The 20,708-nt window shown below is 51.4% G+C and overlaps 8 protein-coding genes across 8 annotated transcripts; 3 read left to right on the plus strand and 5 right to left on the minus strand.

The window, feature by feature from the left end:
• Positions 1–622: 622 nt before the first annotated feature.
• Positions 623–3,553, minus strand: AUEXF2481DRAFT_45840 (glycosyltransferase family 2 protein; the record flags this gene model as incomplete). Its single annotated transcript, XM_013492076.1, has 4 exons — positions 623–1,328; positions 1,379–1,587; positions 1,642–3,315; positions 3,377–3,553. The coding sequence occupies 4 exons, from the start codon at positions 3,551–3,553 to the stop codon at positions 623–625; spliced, it is 2,766 nt and encodes a 921-aa protein (XP_013347530.1).
• A 2,008-nt stretch (positions 3,554–5,561) lies between these two features.
• On the minus strand, positions 5,562–6,883 carry AUEXF2481DRAFT_1536 (uncharacterized protein; the record flags this gene model as incomplete). Its single annotated transcript, XM_013491678.1, has 5 exons — positions 5,562–5,892; positions 5,947–6,143; positions 6,194–6,240; positions 6,298–6,417; positions 6,472–6,883. The coding sequence occupies 5 exons, from the start codon at positions 6,881–6,883 to the stop codon at positions 5,562–5,564; spliced, it is 1,107 nt and encodes a 368-aa protein (XP_013347132.1).
• Positions 6,884–9,578: 2,695 nt separating this feature from the next.
• AUEXF2481DRAFT_36009 (uncharacterized protein) lies at positions 9,579–10,838 on the minus strand. The gene is made up of 2 exons (XM_013491951.1): positions 10,520–10,838; positions 9,579–10,429 (listed from the first exon to the last, which is right to left on the minus strand). The coding sequence occupies exons 1-2, from the start codon at positions 10,526–10,528 to the stop codon at positions 9,695–9,697; spliced, it is 744 nt and encodes a 247-aa protein (XP_013347405.1). The 5' UTR covers positions 10,529–10,838; the 3' UTR covers positions 9,579–9,694.
• AUEXF2481DRAFT_372494 (uncharacterized protein) lies at positions 10,517–11,753 on the plus strand. Its single transcript, XM_013492196.1, has 2 exons — positions 10,517–11,334; positions 11,474–11,753. The coding sequence occupies exons 1-2, from the start codon at positions 10,772–10,774 to the stop codon at positions 11,559–11,561; spliced, it is 651 nt and encodes a 216-aa protein (XP_013347650.1). The 5' UTR covers positions 10,517–10,771; the 3' UTR covers positions 11,562–11,753.
• Positions 11,754–13,494: 1,741 nt separating this feature from the next.
• AUEXF2481DRAFT_62162 (uncharacterized protein) lies at positions 13,495–13,935 on the minus strand (the record flags this gene model as incomplete). Its single annotated transcript, XM_013492116.1, has 1 exon — positions 13,495–13,935. A coding segment is annotated over one exon (441 nt), but the record flags the coding sequence as incomplete, so codon positions are not given.
• A 106-nt stretch (positions 13,936–14,041) lies between these two features.
• Positions 14,042–15,723, plus strand: AUEXF2481DRAFT_1539 (uncharacterized protein; the record flags this gene model as incomplete). The annotated part of the gene is made up of 2 exons (XM_013491679.1): positions 14,042–15,430; positions 15,493–15,723. The coding sequence occupies 2 exons, from the start codon at positions 14,042–14,044 to the stop codon at positions 15,721–15,723; spliced, it is 1,620 nt and encodes a 539-aa protein (XP_013347133.1).
• A 227-nt stretch (positions 15,724–15,950) lies between these two features.
• AUEXF2481DRAFT_25961 (uncharacterized protein) lies at positions 15,951–17,471 on the minus strand (the record flags this gene model as incomplete). The annotated part of the gene is made up of 4 exons (XM_013491827.1): positions 15,951–17,069; positions 17,120–17,220; positions 17,270–17,308; positions 17,363–17,471. The coding sequence occupies 4 exons, from the start codon at positions 17,469–17,471 to the stop codon at positions 15,951–15,953; spliced, it is 1,368 nt and encodes a 455-aa protein (XP_013347281.1).
• Positions 17,472–18,547: 1,076 nt separating this feature from the next.
• AUEXF2481DRAFT_25962 (uncharacterized protein) lies at positions 18,548–20,565 on the plus strand (the record flags this gene model as incomplete). Its single annotated transcript, XM_013491828.1, has 2 exons — positions 18,548–20,293; positions 20,350–20,565. 2 exons carry the CDS (start codon positions 18,548–18,550, stop codon positions 20,563–20,565), a joined length of 1,962 nt encoding a protein of 653 aa, XP_013347282.1.
• Between the last annotated feature and the right edge of the window lie 143 nt (positions 20,566–20,708).

Below are 20,708 nucleotides of genomic sequence, written 5' to 3' on the forward strand. Positions count from 1 at the left end.
TGACGCCTCCTGCTTCGAGTCGACGCCAGCGATGAGGAAGTGCAAGAAGCGAGGGCAACCAATCGAGTACCTAGACTGGGCAATCTCCTGATGATGTAGCTGTCTTCACTGGAGAAGACTATCATAGAAGGAACACCCTGCTTGTTCCTGCTTGTAATAGCTAGACAAACATGTGAAGCCTTGGTGCCTAGTCTGTTGGCCAGACTCTGCATGACCGAGCAGTTCCCCCGGCCATTAGTGAGCACACTACCTTTGCACCATACATGGTATGTAATCCTCGTTGAACAGAGCAATACCTAGTAGCGGTAGGGGGACAGGAGGACTTTACGGGAACCAAGCAATTAGATACAAGCATATCAGAAGACGCCATCGAGCAAGTTGAGCAAAGATATGTTGAAGTAAGGAATTTATCATTCATGATTTGCATAGCATGTCTACAAAGCTCTCATATCCAGTACCACATAATGTCCATTGTGAACGTCCTTCTCGTAGACCCAATGCAGAAAAAACAAACATTTACGAAAAGAGTCCAACAGAACGCCTCGCTACCTCATCAAGCATAACCATGTTATCAAGCCATGGCGAGTCATTAAACCGTGAAGAAGGTCATACAAAATACCGTCTAAACACCTCTGATCAGTCTGACGACCAAGAACCAGCAGGCGCCAATGAATCTGAAGGCACTGAGGACTGCGACACTCCAGAGGACGACGCTCATGTAGATGGTACTACGTTGATTGTCATCTTGAACACCGACGGAGACACGGTCAAGACCACCGGTATTGAGAACGACTGCGGCAAGTGCAAGATTGCAGAACATCCAAGCCAAGACGACGGCACTTCTGAATCCCTTGTAATAATCCTCGTGCTTTTCAGCGGCCGAAGGAGCTTTGGCGGGAGGTGTCCATTTGGTGGAGAACACACGAAGTTCTTCTTCGTACTGGCTGTTGAGATCATGATCGTCGCTAGGGATAGTGACATCAACCTTGCCACCCGGCTTGGTCACGGCAGACGGCAGCTTTTCAGGCTTGTCATCTCCCTTGGTACCCCAAGTGATATCGTGTGTGTTGCAGAAGGCGTAGACGTTGAGGATGTTGATGTAAGTTGGCGTCAGGAGGAGGTATTGGAAGAAAGATGTAAACATGTGCCAAGGATCCAAGAACATGAAAGAGGCGACAAAGTACAGCACGTATGTACTGGCCATCGAGACAATCAAGGTCAAGAACAACGAGTTGGTGAAGAGCATGCTGAAAGTGAAGTGATCGTGCTCCTTGAGTTGTGCCTGCACAGACTTGACGGTGATGAAGACGGTGGCGAACATGAGATAGCTAGAGATGAAGTTAGACAAAGGAGAGTGGGTAGCTTTGGGAAGACATACGCCATGAGGATTGCCCAGAAGTAGACCTGTGTCATGTAGAACTTGTTTGAGCCCTGCGGACGATTGCCGAGCGCGAGGACGAAGCAAGTGATCAAGACGGCGAGGTAGATCCACTCGAACAGCACACCGAGCACTTTTCCTGGTGGAAAGTTGAGACTTGTATCCGAGAGCGAACCTGTAAGAATGCGGAAGACGAGGAAGAAGTTACCCTGTAGAAACATCTATTAGTACAACTGCTGGCCGGAGAGAAGAACGACACTTACGATAGCGAACCAAGCGAAAAGCATGCTGACACCTTGGTAGAAGAATTCAATCATGAACATGAAGTTGCGACCAACGGAGTGGTTGCTGCGGAAGATTTGATGGAAATGGGCAAGGGCGTAGACTGCTGCAAAGAAACTGCCATTGAGCCAGCGTCTTCTTTGGAGGATGAAATCTGCCATCTCGGTAGGCACATCGGTCTCGCCGGTAGCGTTCTTGACGTATTGCAGAATCCAAGAACAATTGCGCTTTGAGACAAGCTCGAAACAGAGAATACGATCCTCGGCAAGATACATGTTGGCAGTGAAGATACCGGCGTTAGCACCGTGCATCTTCTCACCAGCAAAGTACTTCTCCAGAGGACCTTGACCGGTCTTGTCGTTCTGGAGAGCCATAAAGCGGTAGGCAGAGAAAGCACCGGGAAGGACACTAATGAAACCAAAAGCAGACTCCAGAGGCTTGTCCAGGATGTTGCTCATCTTGTACTCGAAGTTCTGCGCAGCGACCAGCGGGTTGATGAGAGTCTTGCCATGGTCCAACATAGCCTTGATCTCACCACAAGCACCAGCGCACATAGGCTCGAGGTCAAAAGCCTTCCATAGCTTGTAGATGGAGTCTTTTCCAGGCTTTGTACCGGCATCGATCAGCACACAGATGTTGGGATCGAGAACCTCGCCGAAAGCTTGGAAGAACCATCTGTGTGAGTTGATCTTCTTTTGGTTCTTCTCCTTGAGACAGAACAGCATCTGAACAGGTGTGTTTCCTTTCTTAACAGAGACCACGCCCTTTTTGAGGTCGAGTGCCATCTGAGTGGTGTATTCGTAGATGTGAGCAGTGACATCCTTGCCGTTGACTTGCTGCTTGGCGATGCCGTCCTGATAGACACCCAGACCTGCGAGAACGGCTCTGGTACGAGGGTTGATCTTGGCACGACCATCGCTGACAACACAGACAACAATCTTCTTCCAAGCCTCTTTGCCCCAGGTCTTGCTGCTATTTCTTGAATTCATGTATTCGATGTTCTTGATGACACCCATCAGGGTACGGGCGAATAGCTCGTCCTCCTCGTTGTACATGGTGATGACAATGAACAATTCGGTGTGCCTCGGTTTGGCGAAAAGCTTCTGACGCAGGGTGAAGCGCTCGGAGTAGAACTCTGAAGGGTCGCAAGTGGCGGCAGAGTAGCGCATGTGGGTGAACTCGTCACGCTCCGGGGGTTGAGCATGTTGAATCTGATTCAAAAGTCTGGGAGGTACAGGGCAGTCGAGAACCAGGTTGCCGTTGAACAATTGAACTTCCTTCACCGTCTTCCAGCGACGAATGCCGCCACCTGATTGTGGCTGATCTGCGGTCATCTCCATTTCCATCTGCTCTTCCATGACAGGAGTGGGCATCTGATGAGGATCGGGACCATAGGCAGAGTCTTGTTGTAAGATGGGGCGAGTGTCGACCTCGTCCTGCCAGTAGTGTGGATGTTGTTCGCCCGACGGGGGGCCGTAGACCTCTTCTAACGGAGTAATGGCAGGCTGGTAGGGCTGGCTGTGGTATGCATCGTGGTGGTCTTCGGGCGACAAAGCGTATTCGCCAGGAGGGTAGACGGGGCTCGATTGGTAAGGGTGCTGCGAGTCGTAGCTATCGTTGTGAGCGTAAGTTCCTGGAACATGCTCCACTGAGAACTGGAGCGAATGGTCAGCATGACGCGGACTTGGCGGACTTGAGCGAGGTGCTCGATCTTACGGTGGGTTGTGCCTGGAGTCTGTCTGAAGAAGCTCCGGACAGGGGTGTCGCGCCTGGACGTGGACCGGGACCCATGGGCATGTGTAGCGGTTCGTCGTGGGTGTAGGGATTGTCGTGCAGAGCGTACGACTCTAGAGGATGTCCAGGGGACGGTGATCTGCCGGCTCGAGGATCCATGAAGGGGTTCTGCGACTGCGCGCCGTAAGCCTCTTCTTCGTCTGGTGAATGGCGGCCGTATGCTGCGATAGTCCGGTCAGCGATACTCTGTGAAACGCGCTTTAACACGTTGACCCGAAGCGATAATAGATGGCGTGTGAGGAACGTGACCATTTGCCAGGCTTCAAGACTCCATTCGACTACCTTGACTCTTGCCTCACAATTCTCTCTTAGGGAGGCTGGTTGTTGCACTTACGGCCAAGACGGTTGTACGACATGTCTGCGATGTCCCAAATACGCGATTTCAATATGCGCAATCAATCTGTTCGTCCCTGTCTCTTGATGATCTCCTGTTTGTGCTGTTGTTTCGGGAGTGCGTCAAATATCCGCCTGTCAAAGGTAGGTCGTGGCTGGTGTGGGCTTTGTTTACTCGACGGCGTTTGCGCTTTGCGACAGCGACACTTCTAAAGCACAACCAACAGATGTCGTATAATAGACAAGATATCAAGCCAAACAAATGTTGCAGAGAATATCTAGATTTTACAGAAAGAGATTGGCAAAAGCGGCAACAGATCAAGGCCCGTTGCTACAGCAAGCAACTTCACTGAAGTCATCCCCTCTTCCTTGCACAGCCTAACATGCACCGCACCATCCCTGAAACGCGTCCCTCTTACCGCAGCCTCACTAAGCCATACTTTTTCACGGTAACATCGGATCCCCCTTGGCGCAAAAGTTCCTTCTCGAAGACCTGAAGTCGAGAGCATCACGGTCTCGCGGTATGGCTTTGTCTCTGCTGCGCCATGCGATTCGCCAATCGATATGGAGCTTTTGTTTATCAAGGTGATGCGCCGCATCTGTCAGTACGCAATACGTTCGGGATACGCTTGCGGACGTGCTGTTTTTAGAAACCATGGCAACAACCTTTTGGCGCCATCGGCCCGACATTTCGTCATAGCCTTCACGTCAACTTCGACTGCTTCCAATTTCTCTTCTTGTTGATGCTGAGAGGTCGTCTTTGCCGATATTCTTGCCACAACACACGCGGCTTTGCGAGAGGCCAAGAGTAATCACCGCTCTATGGCCTGGTAGATTTGTGATGATCTGAAACACACGGCCCATGACAAAACTCATTACAACCTTCCTGTACTTGACGGACGAGGTTCAGCAAAAGTACGAGTTCTGGCTCGTATCGATGGAACGAAAGCTTTTCTTTTCTCGCTATGGAGACAAGTCAGTCATCATGTCGAACAGAGTATTGCATAATTCACATTTTTGAAACATGATAAACCGAACCTCTTTCCTGGCTGGACCAATCCATTTTCCGCGTTCCATATATCGAAGCCTTCGCGCTATCATGACCTTTGAATATTCAACTTCTCGTCCTCAATGACCATTTCTTCAAGCTTCTGCCTGGATTTCAACAACTCAAGGAAATATCTCTGCATCCAGCATCTTGAGCGAGGCCCCTGGTTTACTGCTTAGAAAGAGGTGTTGCTTAAGTCTTGCACAAAGCTCGACCCATTTGATATAGAAGTTGGACGTCAGTAGCGAATGTTCTTCGAGGCGATGTTGTCGTCAATGCCGGCTTGAACAATCCCAGGAGTGTCGTTCGATTCGGAGGTGCCGATGGCTCAGTATTCTGATGACCTTCGTGTGGAGGATTCTGTAGTTGATTCTGAGCGTGTACAAGTATTACCAACGACCAAGTGCTAAAGAATAGAGGGGTGGAAGAAGGAGTGACTCGTGGTGCAGCGAAGGCAAAGCAAAGCACTTACTGACTCATCGATAGGTAGGTCACGTATATGCAGCTTAGCACTACACCCTAAGTCCGCCGCTTCACCCAGTAATCTGCTATGTGAGAATCCTGTGACAATGTCTTCACTCGAGACCGGGAGTTGGAGGAGAGAGTCAAACGAGTTTTAGGGAGAGTATATACATATCTAGAGAGTGACCGGAACATTAATTAGAGTAAAACAAAGCCATAAGTCATGGGGTATAAACCGCAGAGTCACCCATCAAGTGTCAATACTTAAGCCTTCTGAGGCTGGCAAGCAGGGGTGACGCTGGTACCGTTGCCCGAGACAAAGGAGTTCTCAATGGTGTACTTGGACTGGCCTCTGTACTGGCCGTAGTTGGTGGCGTACTTGGGGACCTCCCAGGAGTTCTTGTACAGTGCACAGTACTGTCCGACAGCAACGTTGTCCTTGAGAAGAACATAGGTGTTAAACCAAGAGCAAGTCTTGACCTCACCACCGTTGGCTGGGGGGTGGGCTCTGGCGTAGTCGGCTTGAGCAGTGCAAGCAGCAGCACACTTGGAGATGTCAAAGGGTCCAGTCTGGAAGATACGGACACCAAGATAACTATTCGATATTAGTGAGTTAATCCGAAGTTGGAGTTGGACTCATGAGACTCACGTGTCCTTGCCCTGGCAATCGAAAGGAGCGTTCACGGCAGCGTTGCCGAGAGGAATGGGGTCGGTGTAGCCAGGAGGGGTGACGATCTTGTTGGAGACGTATCCGTTGGAGCCTGCAATGACAACATGGAAATCGCGTCTCCACTGGCCGGCGTTCTTTGCGTTACCAGTAGTAACGGGACCTCCCCAGAAAACGCACTGTTCGAGGTTAGAAATGCGTGTGTTTGGAGAAGACAAGTAGGACTAACCTTGATGTTGGTGGTCGAGGCAGGGTTGTTGCAAGAAGCGTCGTTGGCTGCACGGAAAGTTAGTATGAAACACTGCAGTAATGGTAGAATGGGAATGGACGAACGGTTGAGGGTAGGGTCACGCTCAAAGTAGATGTTGAAAGCTGCGCAACCAGAAATAGCATCACACTTGGATGCACAGGTGGTGGTAGAGTACTCGGAGAGGACGGTATAGCCCATGTAACCTACAATGTCGATTAGAATGGAGTTTGGTGACCAAGTCATGTTGTATCACTCACCATAAGCATTGTTGCTAGCCTTCAGATCGGTGAAAGTGTTGTAGTAGCCTGCGGGGGTGGAGGCAGACTGTGCGGTGTCTGAGAACTCGGAGAAGGCCAAGAAAGCGTCGGGAGTATCAGGAGAAGGCACTTTGCCAGCACCGGTAGGCTGAGGCTTGCAAGTAACAGCTGCACGAGCCTTGAGTCCGGTGGTGGTGTCAACACCTGAGGCCTTGACCTCGGCAGCAACAGATGTTGCAGCAGCAGAAGGCTCATAGGCAACAGTACTAGCTTGAGCGCTGATATCGACAATGGGGATGGTGACAGTAGGAATAGGAGCGAGAGCATCAACGGCAGCCCAGTCGATCTCCTGAGGGAGAGGGTTGGCTACAGCCAGAGCTGCAAAGGCAGCGGCAACAGCGAAAGAGCGCATCTTGGATTGTGTTCTGGAACGAAAGGCTAGGGGAGATGAGGAAGATGGTCGATTGGAGAGGCAGATGCTTGTGGTATTGTTGATTATCCACGCAGGACCTTGGACATATATACTTACTTCTGGAAAGTGCCCACACTTTTACCCCGTGACACTTTATCTGCAAACGAGCATCACCACACGTCTTCCGGCATTACATGAGCCGTCCAAAATCAGGACTAGAACTCAAACGAATCGAGGCCAAGGCAGGATCGCGAGTAAGTCGGCCATGAGCGCTTACCAAAATAGCTGGTTGCAATCCAAATGCAGAATGTGGAGATCATCTGGCTGCGAAGGAACAGGTTAAGCACGGTATAGAGAGCACGGAACCTCGCGAAGAGGCTATAATCAGGAAGGATGTCGCGACGATGCAGGGTGCTACCACGGTGGCTTATTCTAAAAGCAAGCCCAGAAGTTGAGGCGCGTGCCATTTCGAGGTCGAGGAGATCCTTGGCGGGATAGCCAAACTGAACTTAGTTCTCATGATGCGCTGTTATTTTGGTACGCCTATTCTGTTAGTGCATAGGCGACAAGTCTTCTCCTGGTCGACGTGTCGTGCCGTGCGGGTTCCTGGCTGTAAATGCTCGTACGGCTGATCGTCCGGGAAGGCTCGCGCAAGAGCTCTGCAGGTTTCTTTCTTTCTGCTCATCTCGCTTCGCTCCTCAATTGTAAATCAATCTAGCGCCATGCTTTAAGCAAGGGAAGGAGAGGGAACACATCGTCATGACTGACGGTCTCGCGTGTAGATTGAGTTCATGGCCCCGCACTCCTTCAGAGTCGCGACCGTTTGCTGGATGGTCGTTTCGAGATCGACGCGATTCTAAGTTTGGGGAGTGGAACTAAGAAGATCCTTCTCAGGGTACGTGTGCGAAGTCCATGCTTCCTCCAACGATTGAAATGCTCTGTCTCTAGACAGAGACAAACGCAGAGTTGGACCGAATACGTGAAGTTCTAGAGGATGGGATCTTCGTTACATGGCTTTGTTCAGGTTTTGTTCTTCGCTGACTTTTCAGCAAGCAGATTCATGATGGCGCGACCGTCATATGTGAAGTTGCCAATGACGTTTTCCAATTCATCATCAGCTCCTTACGTAGGTCTTCTTAGCTTCCTGCCACCACCGCGTTTCTTCCCGCCATGCAGCACTACTCCGTACAGCATCTAGCTATGCCAGTATGACTCCGCTGTATCCTCGTGCGGGTCTGAAGGATTTGCCCAGGCGCAAGGGTACGACCCGTCCTTGAAGACTTGGTTTCGGGGTAAGGTGAACCACCTGAACAGAGACACTGTTCCACTCTGAAGATGTCTCGGGCAAAACCAAAGAATAAAACGATTGTCGCAGGGCGAGACTACAACTGTCTCGGAACACGGAAGACCCTCGAGTCAACGAGTCAACCACAGGGCACAGCATCAGACTTTTGACTCCAAAGGCTATCCCAGCCGACGGCCCGTCTTTGCGCTGTCAAGTTGTGTTTTGCTTTGCAGTTACAAGCGCCATAATTCTCCTTCCGCGGCAACTCTCGACCTCGTGTATGCGATGCACTGCCGCCCAGCATCCATCGCTGCTATTTTCGCTGGAAAAGAAGCTAATAGTGTCATGCACGACGATCATTAGTCTATCTATGCCCTCTCCCATACCTCACTCAGAACCTGGCCCCATTGGTTCATCCAGCGTTCGGCCTGAAAACCATGTGGACAGAGCGTGGATACTTTGCAAATAATGCAAAGCACTAATTCTCCGATCGGAATATGGACCATACTCCGGCCAAACCATGAGCTCGAGAATTTATGTCTGTCCCTCAATCGCGATCATCAGGAGATGGCGGGCTGCTGCTGCTGCAGGATGCGCACTGCTGTCGCATCAGGATTGCAGCAAAAGAGCGCATCTTTGGCCATTTTCAACTCTGACACAAGGCCACAGCCTACAGTCCCGTAGTATTTTGAGATTCGGACGCCGCGGGTACTGTGCCATACGAGGAGCGAAAGACTAGTGGTTTTGCGAGTTTGACAATATCGACAGCATTATTCATGTCGTGGAGCACATTGATCATCGTTGTTCTTCGTTGATCTACTATGCGCTTTCGATCATCCGCGATCAGGGGCACGGGACGATCATTCGAATGGATGCCTTCCTTCGAGAGTTCGCGGCACGTTTGGTCAATCACGGTTTCGCCGGAAGTTCAATCGACACGTCTTGCCCAATTGAGATGTTCGCATGCCATCTCGCTCTCTAGAAAGCCATACCAAACACGACACAGCTGATGAGAGACACGTGGAAGGGGCCACCCAACCACCACCCCATTCACAATAGTGTGATAGTGGGATGCGAAAGCCAATCTAGCGGGTAGTGTGCAATCGTATTGATGCTACACACAGCTGTAGTAGTGGTATTCGCTCGGCACTTGTGAAGCGACTGCTCAGTACTTGGTGCACCTCGTATCGTCCATGTATGGCTCTTGCCGAGCCTCTTTCGGTTGTCAGAGCGTGCCACATGGCGTCGTACCTGTCAAAGGCTATGAATAACCAGCTCGGCTGCTACCAGCCACGGACATTTAGGACATTCAATCAAGGCAACGTGCTGGGCAATGTGATACTTTGGGTTCAATGGAATACAATTAGTGATAGATTAGAAAATACTCGTTTTGTCATCAAGAGAGGGATGCGCATCCCCGTAGAATCTCCTTCGCTCATGCTAACTCCGGTGTAGCTCCACAATGTTGTGCTCGTAACCTCGTGAGGTGGAATTCAAGGCCATCAGATGTTGGCCTTGCCAGGGAGTCATGCGACAGTCTGCTCGACCTTCTTCAAGCAGTCGAAGAACTCATTCCAGTGGTACATGATAGTGATCGCACCACACTCCTCGGTCAGCATCTTGGCCATTCTATCGATCTCTTCTTTCTCGTCGTAGGCGCCGACGTAGCCGATGAGGGGGATCTTGGCGTTTTTGGCAGCGGTAGCTCCAGACTTGCTGTCCTCGATAGCGACACACTGGCTGGGTTCGACACCAATCTCCTTGCATGCGTGAAGGTAGATGGCAGGGTCCGGCTTCGAGGTTGGCTTCTCCAGAGAGGTGGCAGCACTGTAGACGTGCTCTGCGGGGAAGAACTTGTCCTGACCAACCTTTCGAATCGAAGCCTGAACTCTGGAAAGAGCTGATGATGACACGACAGCGAGTCCGTACTTCTTGCTCTTGTATAGCTGCTCGAGGACCTCGGTAGCACCAGCGCAGGGCTCGGCCTTCTTCTCCAGTGTCTCGACGACTTTACCGAGTTCGCGGTCGACGTACTGGTCAAACTCCTGTTCCGGGATCTCGAAGCCGTACTTCTTTTGTAGAGAGACCATCATGCCTCTGAAGTTCTGGCCTACAAACTCCTTGAGGAGCTGAGGGCCGGTGTAGCGATCCGACTTTCCATGCTTTTCCAAAATCTCGTTGGCGAGCTCGGCACAGGCCTCGAATGCAAGATGCTCACTCAAAACGAGAGTGTTGTCGCAGTCGAAGAGGATCTCCTTGATCTGCCGCTTCAGGGTTAGCTATCAGAGCTAGAAGTTGATGCGGTTCTGCAAGACGAAGTAGCCGAGGAGCTGCTCGAAGCTGAAACGTACTGGTGCCATTGTTGGTATGTTCTGGTTGGTTGGTAAGAAGAGATAGGTATGGGTTGTAGCCAAAACGGATTATATGCTCGAGAAAGAAAGGAAGAAAGAAAATCACGGAGCGATGAGCTGTGCAATTAACAAACCGATGTGTCTTGTTGACTGAGTTGCACATCCCCTCATCGGCAACGATCGACGTCACCTTCCCCTCCAACCAATCCGGCACGTCCGCGTTGGAAGCCAAGTCCACCTGCCACATTCGCGATGCCTACTCCGCGATGCATACTCCGTCGCGTGAAGCTTCCTGGCGGAAAAACAGACACCATCTTGCTCATGCAAAAGCAAGTCAACTGCCGGTCATGCTCGGAAGCTCGCAGCAGAAGTATCAAGACATGCTGTCCAGGATCCGAGGGCTGGCGAAGAAGTCACAAGATACTGTCGTGTTTCCATGCGATCTCGCGACAAGCGCTTCCCAGTGGGGCAACACAACTTCGCGTCAATTTAACTTGTGGCCTGACGATCGCATCTGCTGTCCTGACAGTCCTGCTGCAGCGCGGTGAATGGGCTAAAGCCACTGTAGCAAATTCTTGTTTATTCCTACAAGACTCTGGTTTCCAGAAGTTTCGCAAGCACCGTCCGAGCATCCTCAATCCTGGATCTTACCGGCGCATACCTTGTGCTAGACCACGAAGGTCTGTGTCCTTGAGAAAATGTTTTCTGCTGTCCGACAGCAAAGAATGGTTTGGTTGGAATACTGCATACACCGGGAAAATCAAAAGCTACTTTGTCACTACAGAACGTGGCTTTCTTACACAAGCACAACATTAGTGGGTACACAGAACAAGAGCGATCGCTTGCATACGGGCGTAGACTCTTCTACAGATGGAGAGATCGTGCCTTTTACTTGTTCTGACACAAGTGCTGCTTCGACAGTTGACCAGTGGTATGCTTCTAACTTTATGGCAGCTCAACAGCAACGAGCCTTGTAGGCAAAGCTGTCAAAACATACGATATTCTGTATACTGTTGATGGGCCACTAACTCTTTGCACCTGAAGGAGATGAAGTTTAAGAGCAGCCCCGATGACTGCTGGAACCTTTTCTACCACGGAGCACTATTCACGCTTAGGTTTTCTCCCTGTAAGAATTTCTTTACTCCATCCGATACTAACAATTAGGGTATTCTGAAATCCTGCTCGCTGCCTGCCTGAAACGAGCAATATCATCACGGAAGCCTTATTGTCGATTGATCTATCTCTAGATGCTCCACGTTCCCACAAAACCGTTTAGTGTCTCGTCCGCACCACAGTTCAGCAGGCAGTCTACAAATAACCAGATCTCTGACAATCGCCGACGAGCGTGTTACCACAGAACGAGACATTGATTACCTGTCTCTCTGCCCATTACGTCTCTGAACCATAGCCGCGTTCGTTGTGGTTCTAGAGTCGTCGGCCATACGGATTTTGTAGGCTTGTACAGCGTCGCTTTTGTGCTATGCGGACAAGGTTCGTTGCAGTAACATGCCCATGAATTTCGAAACACAGCACACAACGATACCGGTTCTCACATCGCATCTCGTAAAAATTGGCCCCGGGTCTGCTATGTTCCTCATGTGTAAGCCTGTATGGTGCTTCAGGCCACCTGGATCTCCCTGCATTGTCGGCATGGAAGCTCGCATGGATAGATGCAGGTACCCAATTTCTCACAATTGCACTAAACCTTCCCGAACAAGCTCCCTGCTTCCGAGACTCGCACTCGACACCAGCTCTCGATTGTAAGAAACCGGGCCCCGAGGAAACACAAGTGGACCAAGCGTGAATGTAAGTGGACAGTCAATGTTACGTTCAAGAGTCAATTGCCGACACGGCACCAGGAATGAGCGAGTGCAGTAACAGACCATGGTCTGGAGGAGGCATACGCTCGTCTTTGTGTGATAAGCTGTCTGTCTGTCAAGAGGCAGTATCACCCGAGTAAAGCGTGGAGCAGATCAAGCTCTTGACTGGTTGTTTCATGTTTGTAAGTCTTCACGAGTGTCTTGAAGCAGAAAACTTGCCACATGCATTTGAGCCAGTCTCCTGATCCGACTAGAGCATAAGGGCGATGTGCCACCAGGAGGCATGAAGTAGAATGATCATGAGCAAAGCCATACGGGCAGCAGAAATTTCATGCGTTCTTATGTTTTTGTCACTCCCACATGTTTTCCGTTTCAAAGCAGAGCAGCGAGGAGCAGCGAAAAGGCATAGTGATCTCGTATACCAATGCACTTGACGCAGGGAGACAGAAAACCAACGTTTCTCAATGACAGTGCTGTAAGTTCGAAAAAGCATTGTGCCTTGGAACAGCTTATGCGGGAAAATGGCATACTTGATTATGTACAAACAACAGAGGTTCATCGTCCAGGACGAGGAGATATGCTTCTTGAGCCATCCCTACGAGGAGGAGTAGAAGAACGCCTGCGCTCTCTACGCTTGTAGTCGTGTTCTTTTGTCGAGGGAGTGGGTGATCTGGTGTACTCTCTTCGTCTGGAATCTCTCTCGCGTCTTGGTGGAGAGATCTCACGGTCTTTGCTGATGCGAGTCCTGTCCCTTCGGGGAGACACTGAGCGGTCGCGACGAGGAGATTTTGAGCGACGTCTGTAAGTGTGATCGCGTCTGTCACGTTTATCGTCGCGTGGTGATGCTTTTCTATGCCTTCTGTGACGATCTTCCTCCGAGTGATGGCGTCTTGAACGATGATGTCTCTTTTCGCGTCGTGAGCTGTCGTGTTTCTTTGATGATGATGACGTTTGTAGTGCCTTTTCGACTTCTTCCTTCTTTTGCTCAATCATGTATGCTTTCATGGGATCGTCGTCTTCCATATCGCGCATGAGTTTTGCCAGGTCCAATTCTTCCTTGATCAAAGGTCTGCGTTCCTCTTCTGCTTCCGACTCTTCTCCTTCTGCAGCAGCGATTTGCTTGTCTTGACCAACGTAGCCTTCGTCTTCGTCTTCATCATCGCGTTTCTTGTATCGTGTGTGGTCTACGGCGAGCATTCTGCCCATGACAGTTGCACCACCGAGATTGTCGACGGCCAGATCGCAACTCCTTTGGTCTTCGTACTTCAGCCAGCAGAAGCCCTTGCTTTTGCCGGTTTCCTTGTCGCGCATGAGACGGATCCAGACGGGCTCGCCATATTGAGAGAAGATTGTGATGACGTCTCCTTCGGACAGGTCGAGGTTGAGGCCGCCGACGTAGATGTAGGCCGTGTCGCGGTAGTCGGTGTGCCACGAGGCATTGGAGGGGACGACCTTTTCGAGTTCGCGCTCGTTGAGGCGCTGGACCTGCTTGATCTGATTCATTGCGACGAGCGATGGACGACGGAGAGGGAAGAAGATGGCGATGGTGAGGGAAAAAGACGGCGATGACGCTAGAGCTCTAGACCTTGATGGCATGTGAAAGCGCTTTGAGCAAAGGCGGTGAAGCTGCATGCCACCCTGACCAAGCTGGCATAGACATTGATTGAACATGACAAGCTCTCTACAAACACACGCAACAAGCATGGCGCGCTCCCAAACAACAGCGCGGCCGGGGAGCAGCGAGCAGGACATGTGGTCGACTTTGCTGGACAAAGTGGCCAGTGGAAAGAGGCTGCCCGACAAGAAGTTGGTCATCCTAGGCGGCTCCCAGGACTCTCAGCGCGACTTTGTCGAATCTCTGGCACAACAACAACAGCAACAGCAAAAGACGACTCGCCTACGAAAGCCCGACCAGAAGAATGCCGCTCCTGTACTGGCTACCCGCTTCGGACTGGGCTACACCTACCACAATGTCTTTGACAGCGATCACGAGGACATGGTCGCGAGACTGTCGCTATACACTCTGACCTCCCCCGACAAGCAGTACGCACCTCTGCTCGCTCGTCTCCTCACTGCCGATGCTATACCCAATACTGTTGCTGTCGTACTCCTCGATTGGGCAAAGCCATGGGACTTCGTCCACACACTTCGCCAATGGGTGCGGCTGCTCAACCTGGCCACCTCCTCTCTCGACGAGACTGCCCAGATCGCCCTGCAAGAGAACATGTCCACATGGCAACACCGACGCGATCGCGACATTGCCACGTCAATGACAGACAATCACACTCCTCTACCTCTGGGCCCCGGCGAACACGATGACCCGCTAGGCCTCCCTCTCCTGGTAGTCTGTCAAAACGCCCAGCACATTGAGTCCCTGGAGAAAGAGCGAGGCTACCGCGAGGCACACTTCGACTATATCCTACAATTCCTGCGCACCGTACTCCTCAAACACGGTGCCGGCCTCGTCTACACCATGCCCGCCCAACCAGCATCCCTCCAACCTCTCGTCCACCACGCCCTGGACATAAACTCCTCTACCGACACCCCCCCAAAACACAACGTCGTCGACCGCGACAGAGTCCTCGTGCCCCCAGGCTGGGACAGTTGGGGCAAGATCCGCGTCTTGCGCGAAGGCTTCGACGTCGAAGGCATCAGCCGCGCCTGGGGTGTAGAGATTCAAGACCTGCCCTCCTCACCCTCTTCACCTACTCTTCCTTCAACACCAGAAGCACAAACGAGCAGTGGAGCAGAAGATACCCCTTTTGCGGAACAAGACACCACAACCTCTCTCTACGAGCAACAAATCCAAAACCCACATCCGCCTGCCCCTTCGCTGCCGAAATTAGAGGTGGAATGTACACCCGATCAAACCTTCCTAGCCGCACAAGCAGAAAGTCTCGATCGTTATCGTGCTGATGATGAAGCTGCCAAAAAGGCAAGAGAAGCGAGGAGAGTAGCCAATGGAGTGACAGGCACACCCAGTGGTAATGATGAGAGTGGTGCCAAAGCAATGGCTGAACATGTGGGACCTGTACAGTTCAATATGGGCGGTATCCAATATGATGCTGATGAAGTGTTGAGGCGATTGAAGGTAGCTGATCCTCTCCTTTCCACTATATATGCTTGAATGTATGCTAATATTGGGACATTCAGGAACGCAACAAACCCTCCACGGCATCTTCGTATGCTGGCGGCACAACAACACCTTTCAGTCCTCAATCTCCACAACAACCTTCTAGCTCTGGCACAACGACACAAGATGTCGCCAAAGACTTGCCGACTGAGAATCTAGAAGCTTACTTTGCTAGTTTGATGAAAGGTGGTAGAGGGTCTACTAACTCGGCACAGAATAGTCCGAGACCTACTAGAGATGCTGGGGTGTAGATGGAAAGAAAGAGGAGGGCAAATGTGCGTAGACAATTTGCCTTGCAATGTTGATAACCCAAATGTTTCGTTCTTTCGAGTACGGCGATGAAGGGTGATACTCTGAGGCTATTGACGAGCAGTCATGCCTCCTTACAGATCGTCATATCCTTGATTTTGTTTCAAGACTCTCTCGCGCCAGGAGTATGATGTGCACCTCCATCCGAACCAATACCTTGACATTCCCATCAACTCTTCTCAGGAAATTGTCTGGTGAGATAGTTTCTGAACCCCATACTCGCAATCTTGACATCACCAGTGTGCGTATCATTAACCAGTTCAAACACTTCCCATCTTGCATCTGCTCCACCCTCAACAACCCACAACCTTCTATCTCCACCCTCGGGGTCCCAAGCCAAGATTCCCTTTGGTGGTTTACCGTCTGGTCTACCAGGTACAGCAACATTCTCGTTCTTGAAGTTTGCAGTCTGTCCATTAGGCAGTGTTGTGTTGGTGTAGCGTGGTTGACCTTGCCAATTTGATGGGTCCGAGCCAATAGTGAACTCGGTTGATGTAGTTGATCTGATGCCCTTGGCTAGGCCGCTGAAATATGAGCCGATTGAGGGTCCAGAGGAAGGTGGTGCGTGGCAGAGATCTGAGGGAAGAGGCAGGAAACCTGCTGGTGTGGCTACAGCGCCGGGTAGTGGTGATGAAGAGCCTGAGACGTGGGATAGTGTGTCATAGTCGTGGTTGATACGACTGACAGAGCCGCGCTTTCTTTGACTGGGTGCTGGATTGACACGTGTTTCGGTCGCTCTCGAACCACGAAGATCCCAGACATGTAAGGTTCCCTTATCGGACGTGCAGGCGAGCCATTCGGTGGATGGTGAGAAGGCAAGACCCCAGATAGAGGCAGACTCAACACCACGACGTAACTCGGTGGGATTCTTCGCGTCTGTCGTGCTGAAGATACGAATGATGGTACCTCGCTCACTAGCTGTGGCGATTGTGGTGCCGTCCCAGCTCATGGCCATCTGCCTCAGTGACGAGTCATGAGCTCTGAAGACCTTCTTGTCCTTGGATGACAAGGTAAGCACCTGAAATTGTCCTGGCGTTTCGCCAGGTAGCGCAAGAGTCTCGCCTCTGATGCAGCAGAGACCGAAGGGATTCTCGGCGGTATGGTAAAGTGCCTTCACTGTGCCGAGATTGATGGCGCCAGTTGTTGTGTCCTTCACATACCCCAGAGTTATACTGCGCTCTAACAAGACGACGATGCAGTATTTGGCAGTGACCCGGATGGCGATGATAGGTTCGCCGAAGTTTAATTCTTTCAATTTCTTCTTTTCCACGAGGTCCCAGAACTCAAGCTTGAATTTGTAAGCATCTCACATCGTGTTGTTCTCAGCTGATGGCATACCTTGTTAGGCGATGAGTTTGGCAGTCTTCCGCCACCCACCAGAGCGGCATATCTGTCGTCCAAGGTCTCTACGATAGCAAGGCCGTGTCCAGGTCGAATTGCTAACGACGGTCAGAAACTTTGGTCCTTCAGAGCGAAACGGTAGCATACCCTCTTTGATTGTTCTTATACAATCTTTGGCCCGAAATGCTAGAGCACGGGTCAGCTACCGTGTGACAATCAAACTCATGTCCGCACACATACTTCTCAAACCGTCGTCCAAGCCACAAGCGAACCTGTTGCCTTCATTATTGAAGGCCACCGAGAGTACTTTGGGCTCTGCAGTATCCCGAATAGCACGTCGGATATCCATGACTGTGCTTTGATCGTGCTACAAAGGCTCAAAATGAAATGTGTCTCTATGCAAGATGCGCTGGTGTTGCACTACGAGCAGCTCATATTCACGGTAGTTTTCCGTAAGCTGATGGATATGTTGCTGGTATTCAAGCCGACACTTGCGTTTGCTCGTTTGATGGCAAGTCCAGATATCCGGGGCAAGTAGATGACTCGAATCACATGCCACTTGGCCGTCACAGGAGCCAGGAGTCAACGTACTAGTCCGTCGCCAACGCGTTTGTCAGATGCGGTGAACCTGTCAATAACAAATATCTTGCTCCTGGGATCTGTTTAGGAGTATGCACGAGAATGGGAAGTGGTTTGCCGTTGTCCTGTGACAGACGACCTGTGCTGAAACAAGAAGGTTGCGGATGGCCCCACATCTTGTCGGGAAGGCTCGACCCTCCAGCCAAAAAACAAGCCTTTTGTTTGACAGATATCCATCCCACTTTGTGACGCCAGTACTTACAAGAACAACTTATCTGGGGAGCTCAGAGCTTCGAACATGATGGCTAGAATGTCACAAGAAGACCCTGTAGAGCTGTGGAGCGGGAGTCATGACTAGAGTGTTATATAGTCCTTAGAAGCCTGCCTTGTCTCTCGTGATGAACAGTCGACCATTTGTCTAGTTGTGCTGAGGCATGGGTCTTTGTCAAGTCACGAAACCATCTGTTGAGATCTCAAGAGAGCTGAAGTGACCCTCGGTCTCCATTGGCAGGTCAAATCAAGGTGTAGAGCAATACGTCAAGTGTGCAGACGCTTGGGCACCAACCAAAGCCACAAACGAATCACCCCCACCACTCACCAGCCTCTCCAGTCTCACTGTTCCAGGTTCTTGTGTCGTTTGTCTTCCGCTCACCGAGTTAGCAGCTCTCCTGTGCGACGGCACTCTTTATTCTTTTTCGAGTAAAAGCTGCTTGCTCACTGCTTCATCTTCCAGCACTCTCGAAGCAATCGGTATTTCCCCACGTTGCGGCTGACTCGGCGGTCCAGGCGGCCTCGTGGTTCACTTTTTGACCGTTTCAAACGTCCCGGCGAGGGCCCAATACTGCCATGTCTCGGCGTTACCCTGTCGCTGATGTCTACGATGACCGCGAGCGCGACCCGTATGCCCGACCTCGACCTGCGCGCAATCACGAAGATGTCGAAATTGACGTCAACCGTACTCGCTATGCCGACCGCCCAGAAACTGTTGTCAGCGATCGCCGCAGCGCCCGTGGAGGGAAGCTTCCTGACTTTCTCCACGACGACTATGGAAGAACGAATGCTGGTCCACTCGTAGTTAAGAATCGCGAGCCAGACGACTATCTCGATCATGTCTCCCGCAGAGATCACGACACCATGTCACGCAGAGGTGGTCCGCCAGAAAGAGTTGAGAGAGACGAACTTGTGATTCGCGAGCGCAGAGGTGAGCCTCCGCTCAGAGAGCGACCACCACCGAGAGACCCGAGAGAGGTCGAGCAGGAAGAGATCGTCTACCGACGTGGCGGCCGCGACCATTCAAGACCGCCTAGGCCAAGAGACAGAGGAGGAGAAGTCGAGGAGACGGACATCTTCATTCGCAGAAGGGAGGCAGAAAGAGAAAGAGAGCAAGAGCCATCTCGAGGCCCCCCTCCCGACATAGTCTTTCGAAGAGGCGCCGGGGATCGTCGACCTCCTCCTAGATCCGAAGCTGCAAGGTCAGAAGTTGCCGACGATGACTTCATCTTCCGCCATGAAGAGACCCGTTCTCCTCCTCCTCCAGCCCGTAGTGTGCGCAACGTGGAAAGAGAAGAGATCAGTATCCGCGAACGTGATCGTAGTCTCGGGCCACTTCATAGACGTAGCCCAGGTCCAATTGCGCGTGAGAGAGAAGAGTGGCTGTTTAGACGCCGCTCGCCTTCTCCCCCACCGCCGCCGAGAGATGAACGCGAGGAGATCATCATTCGTCGCCGCGAGCATGAACATCCTCCTCCACCTTCTATGAGAGATGAGAGAGAAGAGATCATCATCAGACGCAGCGAGAGATTGGTCCCACGCGAACCCAGCCCTGAACCTGTCCGAGAACCTTCACCCGAGCCACTGCCACCACCACCTCTTGATCCTATTGTCCGCCCGCCTATCATTCAGGAAATCATAACGCATCACAGACATATCGACCACGGTATTGAACGAGTCCGCTCTCCAGAGATGTTGCCCAGCCCTCCACCTGCACCGCCGAGTCCTCCTCCTGCACCCAGAGACGAAAGCCTTGAGATTGAGATTCGCAGACGTAAGACACGTAACGGGGGTTACAACGAGGATATTACTTTTGAGCGTGATGTCTCCCGTCCAGCACCTGCACGCGAGCCTGAAGTTGAGCGAAACGTCGAGCTCACTCGCTCTCGCTCAGTCTCTACACCTCAACGTCGCTACGACGACGAAATCGCCGCAGAAGCAGAGTACTACAACCGTAAGGCACTCGAGCGCGGCTACGTAGGGGAGGCGTACAACGGCGCAACCAGAGACTGGGGACTTGTTGACATCCCTCCTGGTACCAGAAGAGTGCAGATGGACGGACTAGGAGGTGGGCGTCAAGACATAACCTGGCAGCAATACAATGGCTCCAGAAGAAGCAAGTTTTACACCGCTGACGAAGAATTCATTACCGACTTTGCTCCTGGTCCTCCACCTGAACGTAAGGAGGAGAAGCGCAAGGTCACAAAGGATATGTGGACAGAAGTCACTAAGGACCTGGTCATCAAAGAAGCCATCGATGAGATGGGCTATCAGTATGAAGATTCAGAACACTTCTTCTACGTAATGGAATACCTGAAATATGTAAGTCTTACTGGCGTAAACGATCTCACCTGTGTAAGAAGCTGACATTGTTGCAGGAGGATGTGCTTCGCCTCGTTGAGCTCTCTGAGGAAATCCGTCGCGAACGTCATGACCGTATTCGCGAGATCGAGTGGGAGCGTGAGCAGCTGGAGAGACTGCCACCGCCCAAGCCACGTTCACCACCTGCAAAAGCTCGCTCCAAGTATGACGAACGCATCTATGAGCGCGAGGTCATCTACGATTCGAAGCGATCAGGCAGGTACCGTTCATGAGGTTGCAACTAAGCTTGCTGAGATCTCGAACGCAATGCTGCTTGCTTGCTATGGCTTTGACCCTTTCTGGAGGTTTTTTCTTTCTGTCTCTTATTTCGCTTGCTTGCTTTCTCTTAGTTCCGACGCATGCACGGCACATCATG

Source organism: Aureobasidium subglaciale (genome assembly GCF_000721755.1).
Source record: "Aureobasidium subglaciale EXF-2481 unplaced genomic scaffold scaffold_2, whole genome shotgun sequence".
Lineage (NCBI taxonomy): Eukaryota > Fungi > Ascomycota > Dothideomycetes > Dothideales > Saccotheciaceae > Aureobasidium > Aureobasidium subglaciale.